This window comes from Pteropus alecto, unplaced genomic scaffold (genome assembly GCF_000325575.1).
Source record: "Pteropus alecto unplaced genomic scaffold, ASM32557v1 scaffold77, whole genome shotgun sequence".
NCBI classification, from domain to species: domain Eukaryota; kingdom Metazoa; phylum Chordata; class Mammalia; order Chiroptera; family Pteropodidae; genus Pteropus; species Pteropus alecto.
The window spans coordinates 621,162-644,130 of NW_006440820.1; the positions used below are offsets into that span (position 1 = coordinate 621,162).

Genomic DNA, 22,969 nt, shown 5'->3' on the forward strand with positions numbered 1-22,969 from the left:
GACAAGGCAAGAAAAAAAAACAGTCTGAAGAAACAAGGCAAGTATAATAACCAGATTTAGATATAAGACGCTGTGAATCTGCATAGTCCCATCAGTCACCATAGGTTTTATCAGTCACCTATGTATTGGTGACTCCCAAACTGATACCTCTAATCTTGATTTTCTCTCTGAGCATTAAACTCAAGTATCAAACTACCCAAACAACAGTTCCACTTGGTTGTGTAATAGACATCTCAGGGGGGAGATAGATGAGGTAAAGGGGGTCAAATATGTTGTGACAGAAAGAAATCTAACTATGGGAGGTGAACACACAATATACACATATATATGCCTTACTGTTAAAGTGTACAGTTGAAACATTGGATTTCGTTAAGCAATGTCAGCATAAAAGCATAAAAAAATTAAAAAATTAAAAAAAGAAACAATTAGTCCTGAAAAAACGGGGGAAAAAAGTGTTTTACTGCATTAAATTACGACAGTTAACATCTGTTGGGTGCCAAGCACTCTTCTAAGTTTATTAATGCAATGTCAGCATAAAAGCATAAAAAAATTAAAAAATTAAAAAAAGAAACAATTAGTCCTGAAAAAACGGGGGAAAAAAGTGTTTTACTGCATTAAATTACGACAGTTAACATCTGTTGGGTGCCAAGCACTCTTCTAAGTTTATTAATCCTCACCATATACCTATGAGGTTGGTACTATTATTATCCCCATTTTGTAGATGAGCATATATAGAGGTAGAGAGACTGAGGTGGATATTGTGATGCACTGTTCGGAGCCTCCTTCAAGAATGAAGAACTTATTTTTAGCTGGTGGAAGTGCTGCCAGAACATGGTTTTCTGATGTCAGTCCTCATTGGAGATTGCTTCTGCTGAAGAAAATTAAAATTGCCTTGCACAAAATCATGCCTCCTTCCAGCAGCAGTGCATCTAATGACTGATCATCATGGGGCTATAATGACCTGACTCCTTTGCCTCACTTGGAACAACTCTTAAGGGTCATCCTAGCTCCAGAGAAATCTATGAGAACAGCCGAGGCTTTCATTGGAATTGCATCCCAGCCCAACTTCTCTCTCTGCCCTCCTCTGCTTCCTTCCTCTCTCACAAGTATTGATACCAAGGAATCTCCTTAGTACATATTCTGTATGTACTAATCTTTGTTTCAGAGTCTGCTTCCTGGAGAACCTAAGCAGCAACAAAGACAAAGTAATTTGCTCTAGATCACAGTTAGTGAGTGACAGAAGTGGTATTTGAACCAAGGCCATCTGACTCCAGAGCCCACGATCTTAACAACTTGGTTATACTTCTTTCTATTGAATTATTTCTTTAATATTTTCAAAGAACTCTATTACATAGCTACTAGTACCGTTATCTCATTTTATATACAAAGAAACAGAGGTTAGGAGAAATGTGCAGTTACTTTCCAAGAGTCACACTGCTAGAAAATAGCAGAACTAGGATTTGAACTAGATCTACCATTTGTCAAGGTCTCTGTTTTTATCCTCTATGATTTGCCTAGTATATTGTCATCACTAGTTAACAAAGAATGCCCATATGCTACACAAAGGGGCAGAAGTGTCACAGCACTTGGCTTCTAAGAGGGGCAGTTTGTTGTTACCCTGACAAAAGTGTCATAAGGAAGCATGCCATACCTATCCCAGGTTTCCATTATACAGGTAAGGGATGTGGATGTCCAGAGCTAGCATTTCATGCTTTCTAAGTCAATGCTGTACACCACCGAGCCTTTTATCAGAAAACCAAACAGGCTGGCTTGAATTGGTGGGTTTTCCTTCATGGGCCCTTATTGTAGCCATAAAGAAGAAAAGGAATAGGTAATAGGAGAGAAAATATTATAGAATATTAGAATACTGATGATAATACTTGGAATAATCTGGAGCGATCCATAGCCAGTGTGGGCTGGAGAGCCTAAGGGTATTCAGGAAGGGTGCCCTGCAAAAGAAGGTAAATTTGCTTTTTCCATGTTCATTAAACAATGCTGTTTTCACAATATGTTCTCTTTTTTTCAAACAGGGAACTAACCTCTGGGAAATCTCTAGGAGGCCTGGCCAAATCCTAGAATTAAATATTGGAAGAGAGAATAAAGGCTTAGAGAATTAATCATGCTAACAATTGAAGTGTAAAAATGCAAAATGTAAGAATTAATTTCAAACCAAAAGATATATTTTCTCCACTTACCGTGTGGAAATTTTCCCTTAGGAAAAGAAGTCTAACAGCTAGAGAAGGAAAATCCTGGCTTCTTCCTTTACAGGTGAGTAAATAGACAGTATACATTCACGAAAAAGGGTATTTCCATGTATATTTTCTCATGGCTTGGTAGAGTAAAATATCTCCTTATGTGTTTTTCTGCTTAATAGTTACAGTTTTTCAGTCTATCTAGAAGTAAAATTCATTAAGAAATGTGTATTTATTCTATACTAAAGTTGTACTGTCAATACTGTCCTCTGTCTTCCATCTGGAAGTGGAGCATTTTCTGTGTACTTCCAGGGCCATGAAGATAAAACTCCTTGCAGTATCCCTAATGTCATGGACCTGGAGGGTGAAAGGAAGCCCTGTGGGCAGGTAATCCTTGCTCAGGCTGAGAGTTATGTCACTAAGATATGCTGTGCTTTAGTTTCCATACAAATTCCCTTACAAATTGAAGCTAATGCTATGAAGCCTGACACATGTCCCTGGGAAGGAATAAAGATGAAAAGGGGCAGTACCATGTCACCATCAATGCCTTCTACAATGGAATTTATCTTCTCTCCTATGGTCAGGGTCAGGCCAGTGCAGGCGAGTGTCCTTTTTCTTCCCACACTCCACTTCCTAAAGGCATTTTCCTAACACAGGTTATGGGATTGACCACTTCATAGTCAGAAATCTAATCACATCACAAGCCAAAAACAAAAGTGATGCTCTGATTGGCTTTTCTCTGTTGAACAGTTAAATTTTATATTCCTGAATGAGCTATATGAGGCAAAGAATCCTATCCACCTTTATGATTCTCCATTCCATCCTCAGTATCACCCAGAGCCCATGCAGAACTTTTCCTCTGACATTCCATGAACTTGTAGAGTTTTAAACATTTGCTCATACAGTTCCATCTGCCTAGAGTGCATTACCCAATAGCCTTTCTCTGCCCTCTACAATCTTCTGGTAGTATAGGTATTATGAAGCCTTTTTAGATTTCTCTAAGACTAGCCTGTCCCTCCCTGGATCCCCATGGTATTTTTATGCCTCTCTATTAGAGTACTTACCACTGTGCATTAGAGTCGTCGTTTGATGTTCTCTTCTCTCCCCATGCCCGTCCCAGCCCCTAACACTGTCAGCTCCTTCACAACAGAGAGGGCTTTACTTGGTATCAAAGATCTGAGCACAAAGCTTGGCAAATGGTTGGTACTTAGCCAATAAATGCTGAATGAAACCATTACTATTGACATATTCTATACTCACCATATCCAAAAATTAACTTAATGACCCAGTAGCTAATCAGCTGGTGTCCTTTGACCCCAGAATGTTCTCATAGATGATATTTTGCCATCTTCAGGTAGATGATAAAAGTGCTAACCAAAGTTATTATGTATCTTCTCACAGGTAAGTTTTAATCCTTCTTTGACCAGTTTTCATGGACAGATTGATTAGTCATTTACATTTATTCACATTCTCTTTTAATTACACTCTTGACAGCCTTTCATTCACTACTCTACATTTCTTATTTTATTTAGATTGAGATCTTGGCATTAAATTATTGCTTGGTTTAGTATTACTCTCATAGTCATAATAATTACTATTATATCATTAATTCACACCTGTTGTCATCAAATGCAATTAACTAGCACCAATGAGTGATACTTGGGTGCACAATACTGTTAATGCTAAAAAACGTTGAAATATGCACTTTGGGTGAACTGTATGGTATGTGAATTATATCTCAATAAAGATGTTAAAAAAATAACACACTGATTAGTAACTTACTGATGATTGTCTATTGTATTGTCTATCTGGTGCTTTCTCATACACCTACTAAGGAAAGTGAGGTTCAGAGTAGTGAGGTGACCTATTCAGGATGACAAAGTTTGCTATTGCTAGAACTCATTTTGTTTTTATAATGCTATACCCATGTTGACGCTTATATAGTTCCATTTGAGGAAGTTTTTCTGAGCTCTAAACTCAGTATAAAGACATTTCTTCTGACAATGTAAGTGAACTCTCTGACTATCTAAATTCTTATTTTGATGCTGCAACCTTCTTTGGTTATATTGATTGGGATTGCTCCATCAAATAAATTAAGAGCAAAGACACCTCTATGATGCAGAATTATGACTTCATTCACAAGATTCACATGATGCAGAGGAAAGTAGAGATTTTAAAATGATTTCAAAGAAACAGAAGAGCTATATGAACCTGTTTAGAGTTTGGATTCAGGTTCAGGGCATTTCAATTAGAGCTTAGCACACTTTTACTCTACCTTCCATATTGAGTCATGATTCCTGGGGGGAAGTAGGTTGTGTAGCAACCTCCTGAGTACTGTTCTTCGCACCAGTTCTTCTCTTCATAGTGCACCGGCTGCAAGGCAAAGTGACAAAAGCTTGAAGGAGACTCAAAAGAAACTATCTAATCTAGAATAAATCAAACACAGTTCAGTAGACTTCATATTGAAGAACCATTATATGTCTGAAGTAGAGCCTTATTATCCTGATGTTTTTAGAGATATATCTTTGTGCAAGTAAATAAATGTCCTTGGTAATAAACTTTAAGAAGTTCTGACTTCAGAAAGTTTTCTCAGTTGGTTCATTCATGTCTCAGATACTGTTAATAAACTGCAGTTGTCTAGTTCTATTTTTAAATTAGTCTTAACTATTAATAAGTTTTAGTGCCTAATGATTTCAAGACAAGTTTAAAAAACTATTTATGCTTCTGGAGTAGTTGGAGCAGAGAAAAGCAGAAAAATAAGTCTGTCAAGGGAAAGGGTTGACCAGATTCATGTTTCTGGTGGAATTAAGTTTTGTTGAGGGAAGCTAGACAGGTGAATTGATGTTTTCATGGGATGTAGGCAATTCTGTTGGTGATACTTGTACGAAACTATTGGTCTGAAAAATATATTTTTGCCATGAACATGCATTACACTTAGAGGAGATTTTGCAAACCTTGAGCTCTTTATTTTTAAATAATTAAACATGAGTGTCATTATTAAACATGATTTTGAAAAGATAAAGTCAACATGGCAAGTTTTAAAATAAAAATGTTAGTTTAAAAATAGATTTTTTAAAAATGTTTTGTTTAAAAAATATGCAGTCGCATATAGGACTTTGGATAGTCATTTGTAACACATCCTATTTACAAAGCACTAGACCTTGCCTGAGGAGTGTAAGTTGCTCCAGGCCTCTAGTGGTGTCCCCACTCTCCTAACCAGCCCTCTTTCTTCTCTTCATCTGAGAGTGACAACCACCTCATGAGCACCCTTCTCTGGCTGTTTCCTGCCAATCAGAAGGAAGGATGGACTTCAACTTTCACTTCCTAAGACTTGCTTCTTTCCACACAACAGACAACAAAGAAAGAGTAAAGCAAATGCCCCTCTCTATGCCAAGAGAAATCAAGGACAGGACCAGCTCTTTTTTATCATCAGCAATTAATCACCCACATCCATCTTAGAAAAAGAGACTGCCATATATATGTTAACATATAGTATGTGTGTGTGTGTGTGTGTGTGTGTGTGTGTGTGTGTATATACTCATTTTATACTCATTTCATATATGGCAGATATATATATATATTTGGTTTTATTACTTCACTCACAGTACCCTTGAGCCTAGAGGCTATGTTTATATTTAAACTTGCTAAATGGTATATGAAAGCAAAAAATTAAGCAAAATACATTCCTCGTTATTATTGTTTTTCTCCAAACCGATCAATTAATTATTCTTGTTCATTTGCCAAAAAAGAACTCCAGAAATCCTTAAGAGCACATGTTTTCACCTATATCAAGTACAGGAAAAAATTTATGCTTTAAAAGAATGAATAAACAATACAAATTCAAAAGCCACAACAATTTGACTAGAAGAAGCAAGTACTGTGTAGTTGAGCAAGATAAGTGTTAGAATAATAAGATTAAGCCATGTAGTTGCTCAACTAGGTGTGCACTACAGAAATGTGGATTTAAAACGCTTAATATTCTTAGTTGCCTCATTAGATTTTTCTCACACTTTAACTGTTCATTTATACATCAGTCTCCATTGCCTTCAAATGTTTCATGGATAACTGGATTGAATAATCACTTTCAAAAGATGACTTAATCCACATCAAAACATTAAAAACCCAGCAGTCTGGTAAATGTAATGAGAACACCAACTCATTTTTAAAAAAAAAAAAAAAAAAAGATAAGGGAGACAGTTATTGCTATTGGTTATGATGAGCATATTGGGCCCTGAGACTGTCACGAAATATCCTACCACACTGCCTCCCTACCCCAGCCTCACCCCTCCTTTGATCATCTGCAAGGTACTACTAGTTTAACTAGAAGATCAGTTTCCTCAGGCTACTTCCAAAAATGTCTAGGAAACTCAGCTGACAAGGCTGACTTTGAATCAATCAGCATGTCTTCCCTGAACCTCTAATATTCAAAGGTAAAACAGGGCAAAAAGGGATGTTCAGAAGTGGAGCAGGCAACCCTAATTTTGCTTGCAAGACAGTGGGGATAGGTTGGGTGTGAAGAAGTGCTTATATGCTAGTTTATATATACAAATGAGACTCTGGTTTCTTTACAAATCAACAGAGAAAGACAAAACTCTTTTCATCCGAATCCTGGCTGCTAGGGTGTAGGAGCTCAGTAGGGGTAGCAGAAGCTCCCCTCTTTTATACCCTGACAGAGCTGAGAGCAGAGTGGCTCAATACCCTTCTCCAGGAAGGGCTCTGAACTCAAGAACAAGTGTAGCACAGCAGTGTTGCAGAGTTCCTGAGCTGCTACCAGACCAGTCAGGGCCCATATTCTTTGAGACAACTTAAAAGTTGACCAGCCCTGTGCAGGCCCCTCTGAGAATATATCAGGGAAAACATGAGCTCTAAGGCCCTACTTATGAGCCTATCCCTACTAGCCCCTTGAGGACAAAGCAAGAGCTTTAACCCATATGGAAGGAATGGGAAGCAGCCTTACCTGCAAAGCTTCTTGGGAGCCCAGAACTTTTGCATAGAGCTCACAAAGTCTATTCAACCTATGGGAGGAGGAGGGTGGGGGTAGACAAAAGTAAAAATGAAGGAAGGAAGTAAAAGAGGCACCTATTCCCTCATTTAAAAAGACTCTGTAAGACATTGCTTTCACTTGACATTTTATTTTAAATTTTCAAAACAAGGCATCTCATTCTATCTGAAGTGTCTTAAATCTATGAGGTCATAAGTAATGAAAATAAAGCGATGTATTGCCTGAAGCACTGCAGGCACATGGCAATTTGTTCATTCATTCAAAAATTCATTGTGTACCTCTTATGTATCAGTCAATCTGCTAAGCACTGAAGATTCTGGGAGGATCCAGACCTGACCATTGCTCTCCCCGTTCCTCCTCCTATCCAACTACAAAGCAATGGGCAGAGTGGGAAAGGAGGGAGCAGAAAAGGCTTTGAATTCTGCTTCTGCATCTTATGTATTATAAGGTTTGGAGCAGATTATTTAAGTTTTCAGAGTTAGTTTTACCAATAAACTCACATGATTTTTCATTAATGATGTAAAACAGTGTGTGGTCCCAGCAGCAGCATCACCCAGGAAATTATTAGAAATGCACTCCTCCCCAAGTAAATTTTCAGCTCCTGAGCTATATCCATTTTTGATACAGGTGGTTGGTATGTGTATTTTGTATTTTCTATAGCTCTTTTCATGGTATCTTATGTACAATAAACTCAATAGATATTAATTTAAATACTTGATTCTTAAGTTATAAGCATGGTGCCTTTATACAAGACCCTTATAATTAATATAACATACATGTAGTATTGGGCACACACATATTATTAGGCAGTATTTAAGTTGAAAACTAAGTAAAATTGAAAGGCAAGCCAGTAGGCAGAAAAGTAAGAAGAAGGAAAAGAAGGGAAGAAGGGGAAAGGGATGGGGAGGAGACAAGAAGGAAGAGAGGTAGAGGAAGAAAGTAAGGGAGGGAGGGGGTGAGAGAAGAAAACAGAGGCACTTTTTCCTTACCTTTCTTCTTTGGTAAGACGAGACAGTTTTCTGGCTTTGTTGGCAAGGATAAATCTAAAACATACAAACAAGAAAAATGGGGTAAATTACTGGTGCCTAGTAAACAAATTAAAAGTCAACCCAAAGAAACAAATTATATACTAGCTTATTTTATCTTCAATGTTTTACTATTTATGTATTACATTCCTGACACTAAAAGGTACCTTCCACCTTTAGGGATTCAAGGGACTAAAGACAGATGGCCATAATTTCTGTGACTGACCCACCTCCCACTACATGGCTGGTGGCTAATAGGAATGAGCCCTGGCTTTCAAATGCCCATCTAAGGTGTGTCTGAGCCTTTCCAGCTTCATCCAGTCTTTGCCCTTTGGTTCTATCTTCACGATGTTGTCTCCCTAGTATCCAGCCTTCTAGGATGCATCTCCATTTCTAGCTCTATGTTTGCCTTCGACTTCATAAAACTGGCTTTGATCTCCCCCTTCTGACCCTTGGCTCTCTCTGAAATAAACTTATACATATCCTAAGGCTCATCTTAATTTTGGCTGCTCCAGGTGATCATCTCTCTGGGAGAGGTTCTGTCCCCCACAATATTCCCCAAATGTGCTGGTTGGTCTTCCTTGCCAAACTGAAGACTGGACTGGTCTTGGCTCTTCTCTAGTAGGACTGGAAAAATCTCAGCATTCCACAAAAATGCCACTGATGTCTTTGCAAGCCTCCACAAGAAGCCCCCTTAGTAAAACACTCTAAGTCACTTCTTCATATCATGCTTTCACAAAAGACAGCTTACCAACATATATCCCAACACTCAGCACTTACTATGAAGCAGAAAATTAATATAACGAATTTTAAAATGTTATCGATGTTCTAATTCCATTCTAAATATTTATTCATTGGAAGAAATTATTTTTTAAAAAATAATTTTTCTACTGCTGGACTTGGGGAATAGTGCCATTGGGTAAAAATTATTTCTAAAAAAGTTTGGGGCACATTTATTAATAGTATGGGACTGCATTGTCAATACCAAATAGCATTCACACCACCATAACTGTGCCTTACCCCATTATGGCTGCATAGTTGCCATCAGGTTTGGTATCATCCAACGTGTAGGCAACTGGAGCTTCCTCTCCTTCGATAATCATGGTTCCACAGTAATCTTGGAAATCATCAAGATGGAAGAAGATATTTATCACCCTATCAAGCTACCCAGAGCAGTTAACGATGAGCACATATTTTTCAATTTGAGAAGCTCAAAGGTCAAATATAAGATGCTATACTCTAAATATATAAAGGCAAACCAAACCGATGTCAAAAAGAAGGCTAAGTAGCCAATATGTTGTGAAAAAATCTAACTGCAAACCCCTCTTTGCAAAGAATAAAGCAATATGATATTTTCCATTAATCCAGGACACCCTTTAATGAAATCTTGTTTCCTTTGGCATTAATACTTGTGTCCTCTATCTCCTCTTTCATAATACATCAGATAAAACCAAAGATGTGTAAAAGAAATATTAGTCCCTTACTGTAAAATAAAAGACACTAAACACTCACATTTTACGAGGAGCCATTTACTTTATATTAACTAGTTCTTAATTATCTGGAAACAAGGCAGAGAGGACATGGATAACTAAAATCCACAGGGTTCCAAACCCTCATTTCAAACATGACCATAAGAACAACTTAGAAAAAAATTCAGCTCATTTTGGACAAAGGGCTTCTCTCATTCCCCTCCTGAACAAAATATATACAATTTCAACAAAAGAATGTGACAAAGCAATAGGAAAAATATCAGGGCAGAATTTAAAATGCTATAATAATATCCTATTACAGTGCACTACTCCTACTGCTCCATCATTTATTTGCATATTGAGGTTGTTTGAACAAAATTATGGTGGAAGACTTTGGAACAAATATTGTATAGAAAATCCAATAAGAGGGTTTCAAAATGAAGAAGAAAAAAACAGAGAAAGAACTTTGAATATGTACCACCCTAACCTGTATATGAGCAGACTCACCTGTAGGCCTTTTTACTGGCACTTGCTTCTCTCTCTCCTCCCACGTCCCTCCCCACTGTGCATCCATGAGAATCAATGTCCAAGTCGAAGGGTGCCTGTGTGACCCTTGAGTATACTGGGACAGAGAAACATTTAGGAATACTGAAATGTGGGAAAGAGAAATGTTTAAAGTCTACACAAGAACTCAAGAAGATTTAAGAATACAAGAGAAATAGCTGAGGAATCATCCGTTATCAAAAGACAAGAAAGAGAGGAGACAAACTGGATAGGATGTGATAAGAGCAAGTACACACTATCATATGGGAGTTAACTGGATTGGATGGAGAGATAGCAGAGGATGTCGGACTATCCATGGTGGAGGCCCTGCTTTCCGGGTAGTGAGACTCCTTGGACACCTCTTTCCCAATGCAAAGTTGGTCTCTGAGCTATGCAGGTGCACTGGGAAGAAGTGAAGGAACAAGGAGGAGAGAGAAGATTCACTTCATGCCAGGACAAACCATGCGGCACCAGTGGCAGTTCTATCATTTGCAGGTAGAAAGCTGAGCCCTGCCTATGCACACAGGACGTCCAGAACTTCCAGTTAGCTTGGTCCTGCCTCACTCTTAAAAAGGAAGAAGCATTCAAAGACATCTAGACATTTAACAAAGTCCTTTTACAAGAGCAGTAAAGACAAAAGTAGTAACAAACTAACAACAAACAAGAAGGAACTCTCAGTAAAAAAAGACGAGTAGAAGAAATTTCTCCCAAAGTGGCAAGTAACATTTCTAGGGAGAAAAATGAAGACATTGCAACTATGGGAGGTGAGAACGAGGAATATTAAGAATAAAATAATTCAATAGAAGCTTTATGAGTGTGGGGGTTTAAGAGTTCTGAACAAATGATCACATTCATCTGGAATAATAACTCAAATTTACCACAGACAAAATTACAGGAAAAATAATAAAGAGAGAGAGAATTTCCTACCAGATATGAAACATATTATAAAGCCACAGTGATTAAAAGAATAATACAGTGCTGTCATAGCACTAGTTAATATAAACCTGTGTTGGATATCTAGATTGCACATCTAGATAGTGGAGGAAGATATTAGAACTTAAGTTTTTCAAAAAAGTCTACTTTTATATATTTTATAATTATAAAAATATATAGTGGTAGTTGTTGTTCAAAATTTTTTATGTATAAGGCTATAAAAAATATTTAGAGGACAGTGACAAAGATCAGTAGAATAGAACTGTCAGTCCAGAAAAGCCCCATGTATATAAGAATTTAGTAGGGTGAAACCATCATAAACAAATTTTTAAAAACTGATACACTGGGAAAAAATATTTGCAACATATAGAGAAAAAATTTAACAAGCAAAGGATAAATAGGTAACTTACGGAATGATTTAATATAGCCCCTAAGCCTTATTAATGATAAAACTTACAAATTACAGATAAATGGGATATTTTCCCCTACTGATTGGCAAAATTTTTTAAAGATTATTAGCTGGACCTACCCAAGTCGATTGACTTTATAATTCCACTTTTACAAATTTATCAAAATGTTCCTATACAAATCTGCAGAGCCATATGAATGAAGCTGTTTATTGCAGCATAGTATGTAATAGCAAAAACTTGGAAATAATCAAATGTCTATCAACAGTAGACCTATTGGGTACATTTTGATAGAGTCATACAGTGAAATACTGTTTATTCAGTTATTGAAATGAGGTACATTTAAATGCACTGATAGAGAAATGTTTATGGCAAACTGCTAACAGGAAAACACAAATTTCAGTTTAATATGTATCATGTTTTTAAAAAAAAAGTTTGGGGAAAAAATATAACATTTATTTAAAATTATGTTTGCATATAAATGTTATACATATTAAGACACTGCTGTACACCTGAAAGTAATGAAAAAAAATCGAATGTCAACTATAACTGAAAAATAAAAAAATAAAGTATATATATATTTCAATATATATGTATGTATATACTTAAAGTATTACCTATGCATACAATAACTCTCTAAGGATAAACAACTTAAAATTTTAACAGTGATTCCCTAAGGGGAGAGGTAATAGGAGAAGGATATTTTTCATAAACTTATTTTTTGAAAGTTTTATAGTGGACAAGTTTACTTCTGTAATTTTTCTAAAAATCAGGTATTGCTTCTGTCATTTTAAGCAGGAATTGATATAAATTAGATTTAATAGAAAGTGCAAGTGATGTAGATAAGCAAAAGCGAGGGAGACTGGAAAGATTCAAGACATTGGTAACGGCCTGCTCTCTCCAGTTAAGCGGAGAAGAGAGAAAGGCTGAAGTGGCTGTGATGTTCAACTCTCACAGGGATCCTGGGAGGGTAGGATACAGATAGTGAGAGTAGCTGGACTTAGGATGACCTGGTGGAAGGCCAGAAAAGAATGGGGGTACTCCTTGCAAATTCAAACAGATGTTACGCACCAAGAGACTGAGAGGCATTTCCTGGAATAATCAATCTACAAGCAATCAAGGGCTGTCTGTATCAAAATGCAAAAAGTTACCTTCTCTTTAATAATCCAAACCATACTGCACTTATGAAACAAAACAAAGCAAACAAACAAAAATCTTGAATGATTGGTTGCTGAGTGCCCAATATGTGCTAGTTATTGTGCTAGGCTATTCGGGCTGCTAAATTCTCTCCCTTTTATCCAGTTAGCTCAATATTCCCGGAGCTTTTGTGTTATTTGTTAATCACAGTGTCTTCGGCAGTGACGTTAGCACTCTAAGACAATGCAAAGACTATGTTATAAGAGTCAATTTCATCAGATTTCATTACCTTATTGAATCCTTCAAGAAACTGTTATTGACTATGGCCATGCCACCCTGAACAAGCCCAATCCCGTCTGATCTCGGAAGCTAAGTAGGGTTAGGCTTGGTTAGTACTTGGATGGGAGACCAACTAGGAAAACCAGGTGCTGTAGGTGTAAAAAATTAAAAAAAAAGTGGGGGGGATTGTAAGCTGACAAGGTCCTTGCAATCTGTGAGGTCAACCAAGGGTTGCCTCCCCTAAAAAAAAAAAAGAAAAGAAAAGAAAAAGAAACTGTTATTGAATTGCTTATCGATGTAACAGGAATCACATTGGATGTGAGTTTTGGAGCCTTCTCTTGTGTTTCTACAATAGCCTAGGGAATGCTAACACTGACCTTAATATATTGTCATGCAATTATCAGTTTACATGACTGTCTTCCTCCTGAGTCTGGGTTTTCTGGGCAAGGAAACATGTGAATTCCCAATGCCTATTATAATTGGTAATTCCCAATTCCCAATGTCTGTTGTACAATAGGTGCTCAATAGTAATCAGTTAAAGAAATATATTAATATAGTAACTCAAAGGAAACTAAAAATGTTTTGGTGAGACTTTCATGTCTACAATCATTTTTTTTTAAATGTAACTCAAAGTTCATTACCAACAAGGACTCAGTCAGACCCAACCTCTAAAAGGTGGAGAACTTGGGTTTTCTTTTTGATACTGGTACCCAACATTGAACTTCCCTAGCACGTAGCAGGTCTAAGATAAAAGTTTGCAGACGTGAATGGAAAGTTATAGATTCTCTTCACAAATAAAGGCATTCAAGTCATTAGGAGAAAAATCTCTATTCCATGATCCTTAACCTGATCTACTTGTCATCAGCCAGCTACCTAAAATGCAGGACCTGGGTGATGAGAGGAAACAGTTTAGCAGCGGTAGGCTCTTCATGGTGAGTCACTACACTGTCCTTTGCAAAAGGTAAATTACTTTCTGAACTGATACACCAATTTAATAATAGTTCTAAATAGGATTTCTTACAAAGGTAGAGAATTAGGAGGCTATGAGGTAGCTGAAAAAAGGGTAGAAACAGAAAGATACTATTCTACACAGTAAAGTAGCACACTTGTTGAATATGTATGATGAACAAATTGATTTAATTTAATATAGTAGAATCTCGACACACATGAGAAATAGCCTGGAAATTTTCAAACTTCACCTTTGTGAATGGCTCTAAAAATGTATACTTTTAAAAGTTGTATTAGAAAATGTTAATAAGCTATATTCACATGATTTTGTGGAAAGATTAATAAACTTTATATTGAACTATAAAAAGTTGGTCATATCCCAAGGAAAGGAAATTTCATGAGTTTGTGTCAATATATTTTATTTGATAGAAAAGTACTTAGAACCTGGACTAAACGTTTTATGTCCAGCATTCTAATTAAAACAGTTACATGCAAATGTATGTATTTATACCAAGTTTCTTAGACCTTCTCCTGAAGGTCTTTATTTAAGGAAAGTACTCACTCTTTTTCTTCCAAAAGGGCTCTTTATAGTAAACAACACACTTGATGACTGAACCCAAAGGCACACGAGTGATCAGCTGGTTTCTCATCATTGGCAGAGGGGGATTGAAATGAATCTTCATGCCCAAAGTAGGAGGAATAGCACTAATCACATACTTAGCCTAAAAGAAAACAACACAGTTAAACATTGTTGGTGGGTTGTTTTGCTTCTTTTTTCTTTCTTTTTTTAGTTCTATTTCTTTTCGTCTTTATTAAAATATAATAGACAATTAGTTGCTCATATTTACATTGTACAATTCAATAAGTTTTTTTTTCAATTATATTTGGCATACAATAATATATTAATTTCAGTTGTACAGCTGATCAGTTGTACATAGTGATTAAAGATCTATGTAACTCACAAAGTGATCACCCCACTAAATCTAGTACCCCTCTTCCCCTTACATATTACGACATTATTATTTTTCTTATGGTATACTTTATATCTGCATGTCTATTTTGTAACTATCCATTTGTATTTCTTAATTCCTTTGCCATTTTTCACTGTTACCATCCCCTCCAACCATCCTCCCATCTAGTAGACCTCAAAATATTCCCTGTATCTATGAGTTTGTTTCTGTTTTTGTTGTTCTTGCCATTGTGATCGAGTGTCCTTGGCTTTCTTGTTCTCTAGATAGGGCATTTGATCCTCTTCTTTATTCACTTTGGTTATTCCTTTGTTTATTCCATTTAATATACTTATCTCAGATAATGTGTTCTTCATTTCAGACAGCTTCTCTTTTATAATTTCCATTTCCATTTTTATGTTTTTTATTTCTTTGTTGAAGTTCTCACTGAATTCATCTATACTTCCCATAAGTTCATTGAGCATCTTTACAAGCAGTGTTTTGAACCCTGCATCTGTTAGATTACTTGACTCCATTATATCTGAATCTCTGTTCTCTTCTCTCATATGGTTTCTACTTCTTTGTCTTACCATTTTGGCTGCCTTTCTGTGTCTATTTCTATGTACTAAGCAAAGCTCCTAAGTCTCCCGGTCTTATTAGCATGGCTTTGTTTAGTAGGTGTCTAGTGGCACAGTCCTGAGAGGGGTTCAGCTGCAGGCCAAGTTAAACCCCAGCCTGTACCCCTCTGGGGCCACCTATTAAAATTCAGCAAGCAATCTGCAGATGCTGTGCTTATAAGTGCCTCTGGAAACCACACCAGAGCTGAGGTCAGCTGCCACCAGTGTTGAGTCTTAGCGCTACTCAGCAAGGAGCACCAGACTCGCGGAGAACACAACTGGATGTGGCTTGGGTGGAGCTGCTAGTTGGGAGAGGCGGAGTCTCAGGGAATCCTCTGGGTGGAACGACCTCTGTTATCCAGTTTGATGAAGTCTCAGCTATGGGGGCGCTGTCTCTGTACACTGGGAAGGGAGAGGGCTCAACAGAAGAGCAATGGATACCACCATCACTTCAGTCCTGGAGAGAGCCTCACCTTTGGCCCTCACTCTGACAACTCAATGTCCTCCTGTAAGTCCGTGGTTCCCCCTGTGCAGCTGACCCAGAGCTGGTGCTCAGAGCAAACAGGTCCATCACCACTAAAGTCCAGTCACGGACACAGCCCCTTTACCACTCAGCCGCTGGGGACTGGTCAGCCTTGCATCTTCACCCACTCCTACCTTCTACCATTGCAGGCTGATTACTTCTCTCCCTAGTTGTAGTGCTTCTGTTCATCTAGATCCCAGGTGACTTTCTTTGCTGTTTGTGCCGTGTTTCTGTCCCAACTTTGATGTGGTTGTGAGAGAGATGAATAAAGCTTCTATCGTCTATGCCATTTTCCCCCTCTTCCCTGTTTTTGCTTATTTCTTAATGTTTCTCCTTCATTCTACTTTTGCCCCCTTCTTCAGTCTCTTCTTAACAGAGAAACTGGAAGGATCTTGTTAAAACCAAAACAAGCCCTTATTCCCTAGGTCAGAACCTCCAATGATTTCACATCCTATGTAGAATCAGAACCAAGTTCCTCACAGTCACTTCAAGACCATACATGAAATAGACCCCTGTTACATCTTTTATCTTATCTTTAATTACTATTCCCCTCAATCCTTAACTCTGCCATTTTGATTAACTTGCTGTTCCTTCATCATGCCAAGATTGTCTCTGCCTCAGGGATTTTGCACTAGCCATTCTGTCTACCAAAAATGCTTCTCCCTCAGAGAGCCACATGGCTCAATCCCTCATCTTTTTTGGTGCTATGCTCAAACATCACCTTCTAAGTGAAGCCTTCCTTGATGACATATTTAAAATTGCATAACCAGTCATCTCAAACCACCTCTGGCACGCCCCCTTCTCCTTCTCTGCTTGATTTCTTCCCACAGTACTTATTACTATCTAGCATACTTTATATTTTAACTATGTATTTGGTTATGGCCTTGCTCCTTCAGTAGAATGTAAGCCAGATGAAGGCAGAAAATGTTGTTCACCGTTATGTTCCCAACTCCCAGAACAGTGCCAGGCACATAGGAGGCACTTAATATTTATCAAATAAATTTTTCTTTGTTTTTCTAATTATATAAAAGTGCAATACAGATAGTTAATAATATATGTTTTTAAAAATCCCCGCCCCGCCCCCCCTGCCCCGCCAATATTCTGGTTCTCTTTTACTTTCTTTCAAATAGAGTTAGCCTTTTCGCTTTTGACAAAGGATTATCTATGAAATCTGGAATATTCTTGGCTTTATTTAAGCTTTGGTCATCTATGAGACTCTTGCCTCTTCCTTCTAATTTAAAGCTCTTGGTTACCTCATACACCTCATGATTTAAGGTCTCCACAAGGACATCTTCTCCTGTCTGGTCAATGTGGGTCACAGGCCTCTCTAGTTTCACTCGGTCCCCAAGGAGATCCATTATCCGCTCACTCACTTGACTAGATCCACCCACAAACTTCCTTTCCTGGAAAATAAAAGTACACAAGAGGTAGATAGGAAATATAGGAATGTGTACAAATTATTAATAACTTCCCTCACAGATCTTTATGTGAAATAAATAAAATTTCATTTTGCTGTTGTGAACAGTGCTTTTAACCATTGTTTTCTTACTAGTGATTGCTGGCTTTTGACAAAATTACAGGTTTTATAACAGTCACCTCCAAGTCTATGCTTTTGCAGATTCCCAGGCTCCAACCTTAGCTGGACCACCTCAATCTGACCCCATATCCCACCTGTCTAATCACTACCCCTGCTCTATGCCCTATCTGTATCCCCTTGTTGTGTTGCTGGGTCTGGTGAAGCTACCTACAGCTGGGCCACCACTCATCTGAGCCTGTTTTCCCCATCCTTATTACTCAGGCCCAGAACCTCCCTGGCCCATCCATCCCTGGGCCAGCCTACTCTCTATTATTACAGGCTGCCCATCTTAACTTGGGTCAGATGCCTGCTGCTTCCATGGCCACTGAGGTCATTTTACCTCACTGCACTAACCCACCTAAGCCCTGCTAAACCTTCGAAAGATTCTTCATGGTTGTGCACACATTTGAGCTGACTGCCTCTTCCTAAATTTTCAGTTAATTTTTAAAAGACTATTTCAAATGGATTTAGGAAGAAGAAGGAAGAAAAGAAGGAGAAGAAGAGGAGGGGAGAAGGAGAAAAAAAGGGAAATGAGGAGGAGGAAGGGGGTTAAGAAGGAGAGGAAAAGAAAATGACTAACAAGCAGGTTATATAAGAAGTCTAATCTATTTCCTACTGTGACTAGCATAGTGCCTTATACAATGCTGGAACCCAGAAAATAGGCAATGAATGAATGAATGAATGAATGAATGAATGAATGAATTCCATTTGCTGTGTGTTTTAAATTAAAAACACACAGCTGACTTTCCTCATTGAGTTTTCCAAGAAGTGTTCAAGTTATGTCCATCAAATGGTCTCCTACAAACTTATCAAATAATAACAAAATGTATATCCAATTGAAAAATTGCAAAAGTACATAAAAAGAAACAAGCCTAATCTTAAAATTATATTGGGTACCTAACAACAGGCTGTCCCCTCACAAGTTACTTTGAGCTCTCATGATAAAGCTGTAAAATTCACAAGCCTGCCTTCTGCTCTATCTGCTCATGATTAAAGGATGATGCCAATCTTTCATTTAAGCAGTGGTGGTTTTCTGTTGAAATGGTGGGGATATAGATGGGTACCTGCCCTCCATTGGTTGTTGAGATGATCCTAATTGTGCCCCCACACTGCTTCACATACCACAGGAACCAGAGAGCAGAGACCTCATGGGTCTCCGCACTGACACACACGTTCACAAAGAAAGTAGCAAGCTTCTTTGCAGATCTGTTCAGGAAGAAACAAGAGCAAAATTGCCAAATGCAACAGAGCATCATCTTCATTCTCTGGAAATTATTCAAGCAATAAATTTACTTGGCTAAGTTTGGCACAACTTGACAAGTCAGAGAAAATTGTCCCTAGACTCCTGTATTATAAAACATGACATCAGAGATTTGGAGACTATGAGATTTATTTTCCCCTTAACCAAAATACCTAATTCAAATTCAGCTTATATTCCATAGTCTATGCTGTCATGATTTCTCTCTACACACTTGCTACTCTTCCAGTGATCCTCATTGGGTAAAAGGCATTCACCCAATTGCTAAGGCCAACACTCTAGAAATCAGCCTTAATTTCTATCTTTCCATTACTCTTCCTGCATCCAATCCATCAGGAAGTCCTATTGTCTTTCACTGCATCACTCTACCTTCATCACTGCCGATTTAGCATCATCTCTTGCCAAGGGTATTGCAATTATCTCCTCTAGACCAGTCTCTGCCTCCACTTGTCTTCACCTGGTATCTATTCGCTACACTTGAAGCCAGAAGGTTTTTACCTCTCTCCCCTACATGGTGCTCTTTCTAAAATGTAAATTAAGTCATGTCATTCCCTTGCTTAAAACCCTCCAATGTCATCCTATCAAAATCAGAATAAGATTCCGATCCTTTACCATGGCCTCCAAAGTCCTAAGTGATATAGCCCATGCCTACCTTCTCTATCTCATCTTATACTCTCTCTACTTATCCTAATTTCTCCTCAGAAAGATGAACTTTTATATGTCTATGAAAATGAGCACTGGCTTCCACATTCCCAGCACCCTATCATTCTCTATCATTTTATCATAATATAGTATCATTAGAATTCTTTTCACTATCTTAAATTATCTTAATTATTGTTTTATTATTTTTTATTGCTGTCTCCCCTTCTAGGATATCAACCAATGAAAATAGGGATCTTAACTTTCTTGCCCACCATAGTGTCCCCTTTAATAAAAGTGCCTGGGACATAGTAAGCACTCAGTAATTACTTGTTGGATGATTTAATGAATGGTTAATAAGGAAAATCAATTAAGCATTATTACAAAATTATCTATAATGCACAAAGAATATACTAGGAACTGTACAAAACACAGAATTAGTCACAGCTATCTACTCAATTATTTTACTGCCTAATGGAAAACAAGTTCAAAGGATAAATAGGAGGAAAAACAATTAATAGAGCAGAGATAGGTGACCTTTTGCTTGGAGTTGTCAGGTAAATGGTGGGAGGTTATATCCTATCTGCAGGCACACCAGCAAGTGAATAATTTCACATAATTCCAATGACTCAGTTATATTTAACACACCTGAAAATTCACCAGTAGTAATACATACTTTGGGATATCTTTAATAAGGACCAATCATCCCTTTGACTTTGACATAAAGTTTCTGTGTTATTAATCTGGTCATGTCTGAGGCAGAATTTGCTACCTGGTAGTGCTGACAATGAGTGGAATAAATAATACTGAACTCTTTAACACTCGAAGGTTTTTACACCTGTTGCGTTATTGAATTATCGTAAAACTATAAAAGTTATTATTTTTCCCCAGTCACAAGCTCCAAAACAGGCTCAGAGAGGTTAGTAATATGTAGTACACAGCTCACTAAATGATACAACTTCAAACCACATTATACCTTATTCAATTAGTCAACTGACAAGTTGACTCAACAAAGGGCATCTCTTTACTCTAGTATACCTTGACTCTGGACTTTTGTAGAATCACGCCTAACATACATAACAGTTACTGACAATGTCTGCAGCCATAACAACCTGACAGAACTTTTGTGACAGTCTCCATCATTTAGCCAGCAAATAATGTAATATATATGTTGAAGTGACATAGTTTCGTAAGATTCTTCATGATAACTGAAGGGATAGAAATTGCTGACTTGTGATTCCTTTGCAGAAACAATTTGTGACATCTATCTAAAGCAAATATCCAAACATTGTTTAAAATATTACTTCAAAGTGAAAACATCCTTTTGCTGTTTCCTAATATCCTGTTTCTTTTATTCCTTGTTTTATAGGTGAATTGGGGCAGTATAAGGTTAAGAGAGTAATAAATAACTAAAAACTTAATGTTGGCCTAGCCAGACAGCCAATATTAAACATAAAAATACGGCTGCAATTGCAGTTGTTATTACTGCCAATTTGAAAGAAATAATCTAGGATTAAAATGGAGGGAGATCTAAAAGTAATTCTCTCTGGAGGGTCAGGTCATTCCTAATCCTTTATTTGATTTACTCTGGGAGTTTTAGTGTGAAAAGAAATGAGAAGAACAACATCTGAGGGAAGGAAAGTCAAGGAAGCTAGTGTAATAATATTTTTGTTTTCCTTGCCCTGTTGACTTTTTAAAAGATAAATATATTTTTATACATGAAAAATAGATACACATTATATAAAAGGTGGAAAATTCATAAAATAAACAGGTAAGAGAATGAGTATCTTTCATATTTCTCCTCCTCAAAAGATAGTCACTAGTTTCATTTTAATGCATTTTTTTCTAGGTTTAGGTTTTAAAAAAGGTATTTAAATAGCTGTAACCACATTGCAAATTTAATTTGTGTTTCTGAAAAGCACTTTATAAATAATAACTGAAAGAATAATCAATATTAGTCTTTGAATATATCATTGTGCTTTAGTTTGAATCATGATAGGATGGATATTCTAGGGATTACTTCCTTTAAAACCAGGAAATATATATCTTGTATATCTTGTTTAGAAAAAGATAGAAAATTACCTTGTGTTCATATATTCCTAATATCTCAGAATTCTTTATTTTACCAGCCAACAACCTAGAATTTCCCCAAAGAGAAGACTAGGCAAAGGACATGATAGAAAAAGCCAGATATCTATGGTCCTAAAGGAATAAAATTAGTCCTATCTTTAAGGAGCTTTAAAGTGTTCTAGGGACAAAAGACCTAACTGAATCTATTAAAAGCTTTTCATAATATAAGTTATAAAATAAATGCAGATAGTTAAATACTCAATGAATTTTGAAAAATGTAATGTATAGAACTTAAAGGTAAATTCTGTGATTTTATTAGAATCAAAATAAGTTATATTACAAACTACATTCTCAGAAAAGGTGGCAAATAGCATTAAATAAATATTAAAAAGAATATAATTAATAATAGACATTGATTTCATGACAGTAATAGGATTTTATTATTACAGAATTGGTTTCTTTCAAAGGTCGAAGACATAGGAAAAGTACAAGAATTTTTAACACAGATAATTACACATTATTATTAATAATAATGAAAAACTAGAAGTAACCAAAATGCTAATGAATAAATACATCTAGACCAGAGAATATGCACAGAATATTCTCGAACCATGAAATATCATATTCGGTGAAGCACTTTTAAAGATGTGAATAAATGTTTGTATTATAATATTCAGTATAAAAAAACATTTAGATGGATGCCCGTTGCTTTTGCAGTGCATATACACTTTCCTTTTCAGAAACGAGAACATATATCACCCTATACATACTCAATGAAAGCCTGCTTTTCTATGGATTTAACATTATGTATGATCTTTTCAAGAGATTAAATATTCTTCCACATGATTTTAAAAGACTATAGAGTATTCCATTTTTCAGGTATCCTACAAATAATATAACTGATCTTCTATTATTATACATTTATATTTTCCCTTTTATTTATTTCTTAATTTATTTATTTATTTTATGGTGACATTGGTTAACAAAATCAAATAAGTTACAGCGGTACTTTTTAACAGTAAGGGATATATGTATTTATACTATGTATTCACCTCCCATAGTTAGATTTCTTTCTGTCACACAATTGACCCCCTTTACCCCATCTAACTTCTTCTCTCCTCCTTACCCACTACCCTCTGATAATCACTAATCTATTGTCCATATCCATGAGTCTCTGTTTCTTACTGCTGTTCATTTGTTTTAGGTTTCTATCCTACATATAAGTGATATCATGTGATTTTCGACTTTTTCTGTCTGACTGATTTCGCTTAGCATGGTTATCTCGAGGTCCATCCATGTTGTCGCAAATGGCAATAATTCATCTCTTCTTATGGTTGAGTAATATTCCATTGTATATATGTACCACCAATTCTTTAGCCAATCATCTATCGCAGGACACCGTTT

General features: G+C 36.8%; 1 protein-coding gene and 1 pseudogene across 1 annotated transcript in view; one reads left to right on the plus strand and one right to left on the minus strand.

Annotated features, from left to right (window-relative positions):
- Positions 1-22,969, minus strand: part of MAOB (monoamine oxidase B) — a 113,849-nt gene that overhangs the window by 8,581 nt on the left and 82,299 nt on the right. Inside the window, exons 6-12 of the mRNA XM_006917906.3 lie at positions 18,663-18,804; positions 17,276-17,425; positions 14,498-14,657; positions 9,240-9,336; positions 8,184-8,237; positions 7,150-7,207; positions 4,468-4,565 (exon numbers count right to left, since the gene is read on the minus strand). Of these exons, the coding sequence (XP_006917968.1) occupies positions 4,468-4,565; positions 7,150-7,207; positions 8,184-8,237; positions 9,240-9,336; positions 14,498-14,657; positions 17,276-17,425; positions 18,663-18,804 (759 nt within the window). The remainder of the gene's footprint in view (positions 1-4,467; positions 4,566-7,149; positions 7,208-8,183; positions 8,238-9,239; positions 9,337-14,497; positions 14,658-17,275; positions 17,426-18,662; positions 18,805-22,969) is intronic.
- Positions 13,027-13,145, plus strand: LOC112484747 (annotated as a pseudogene).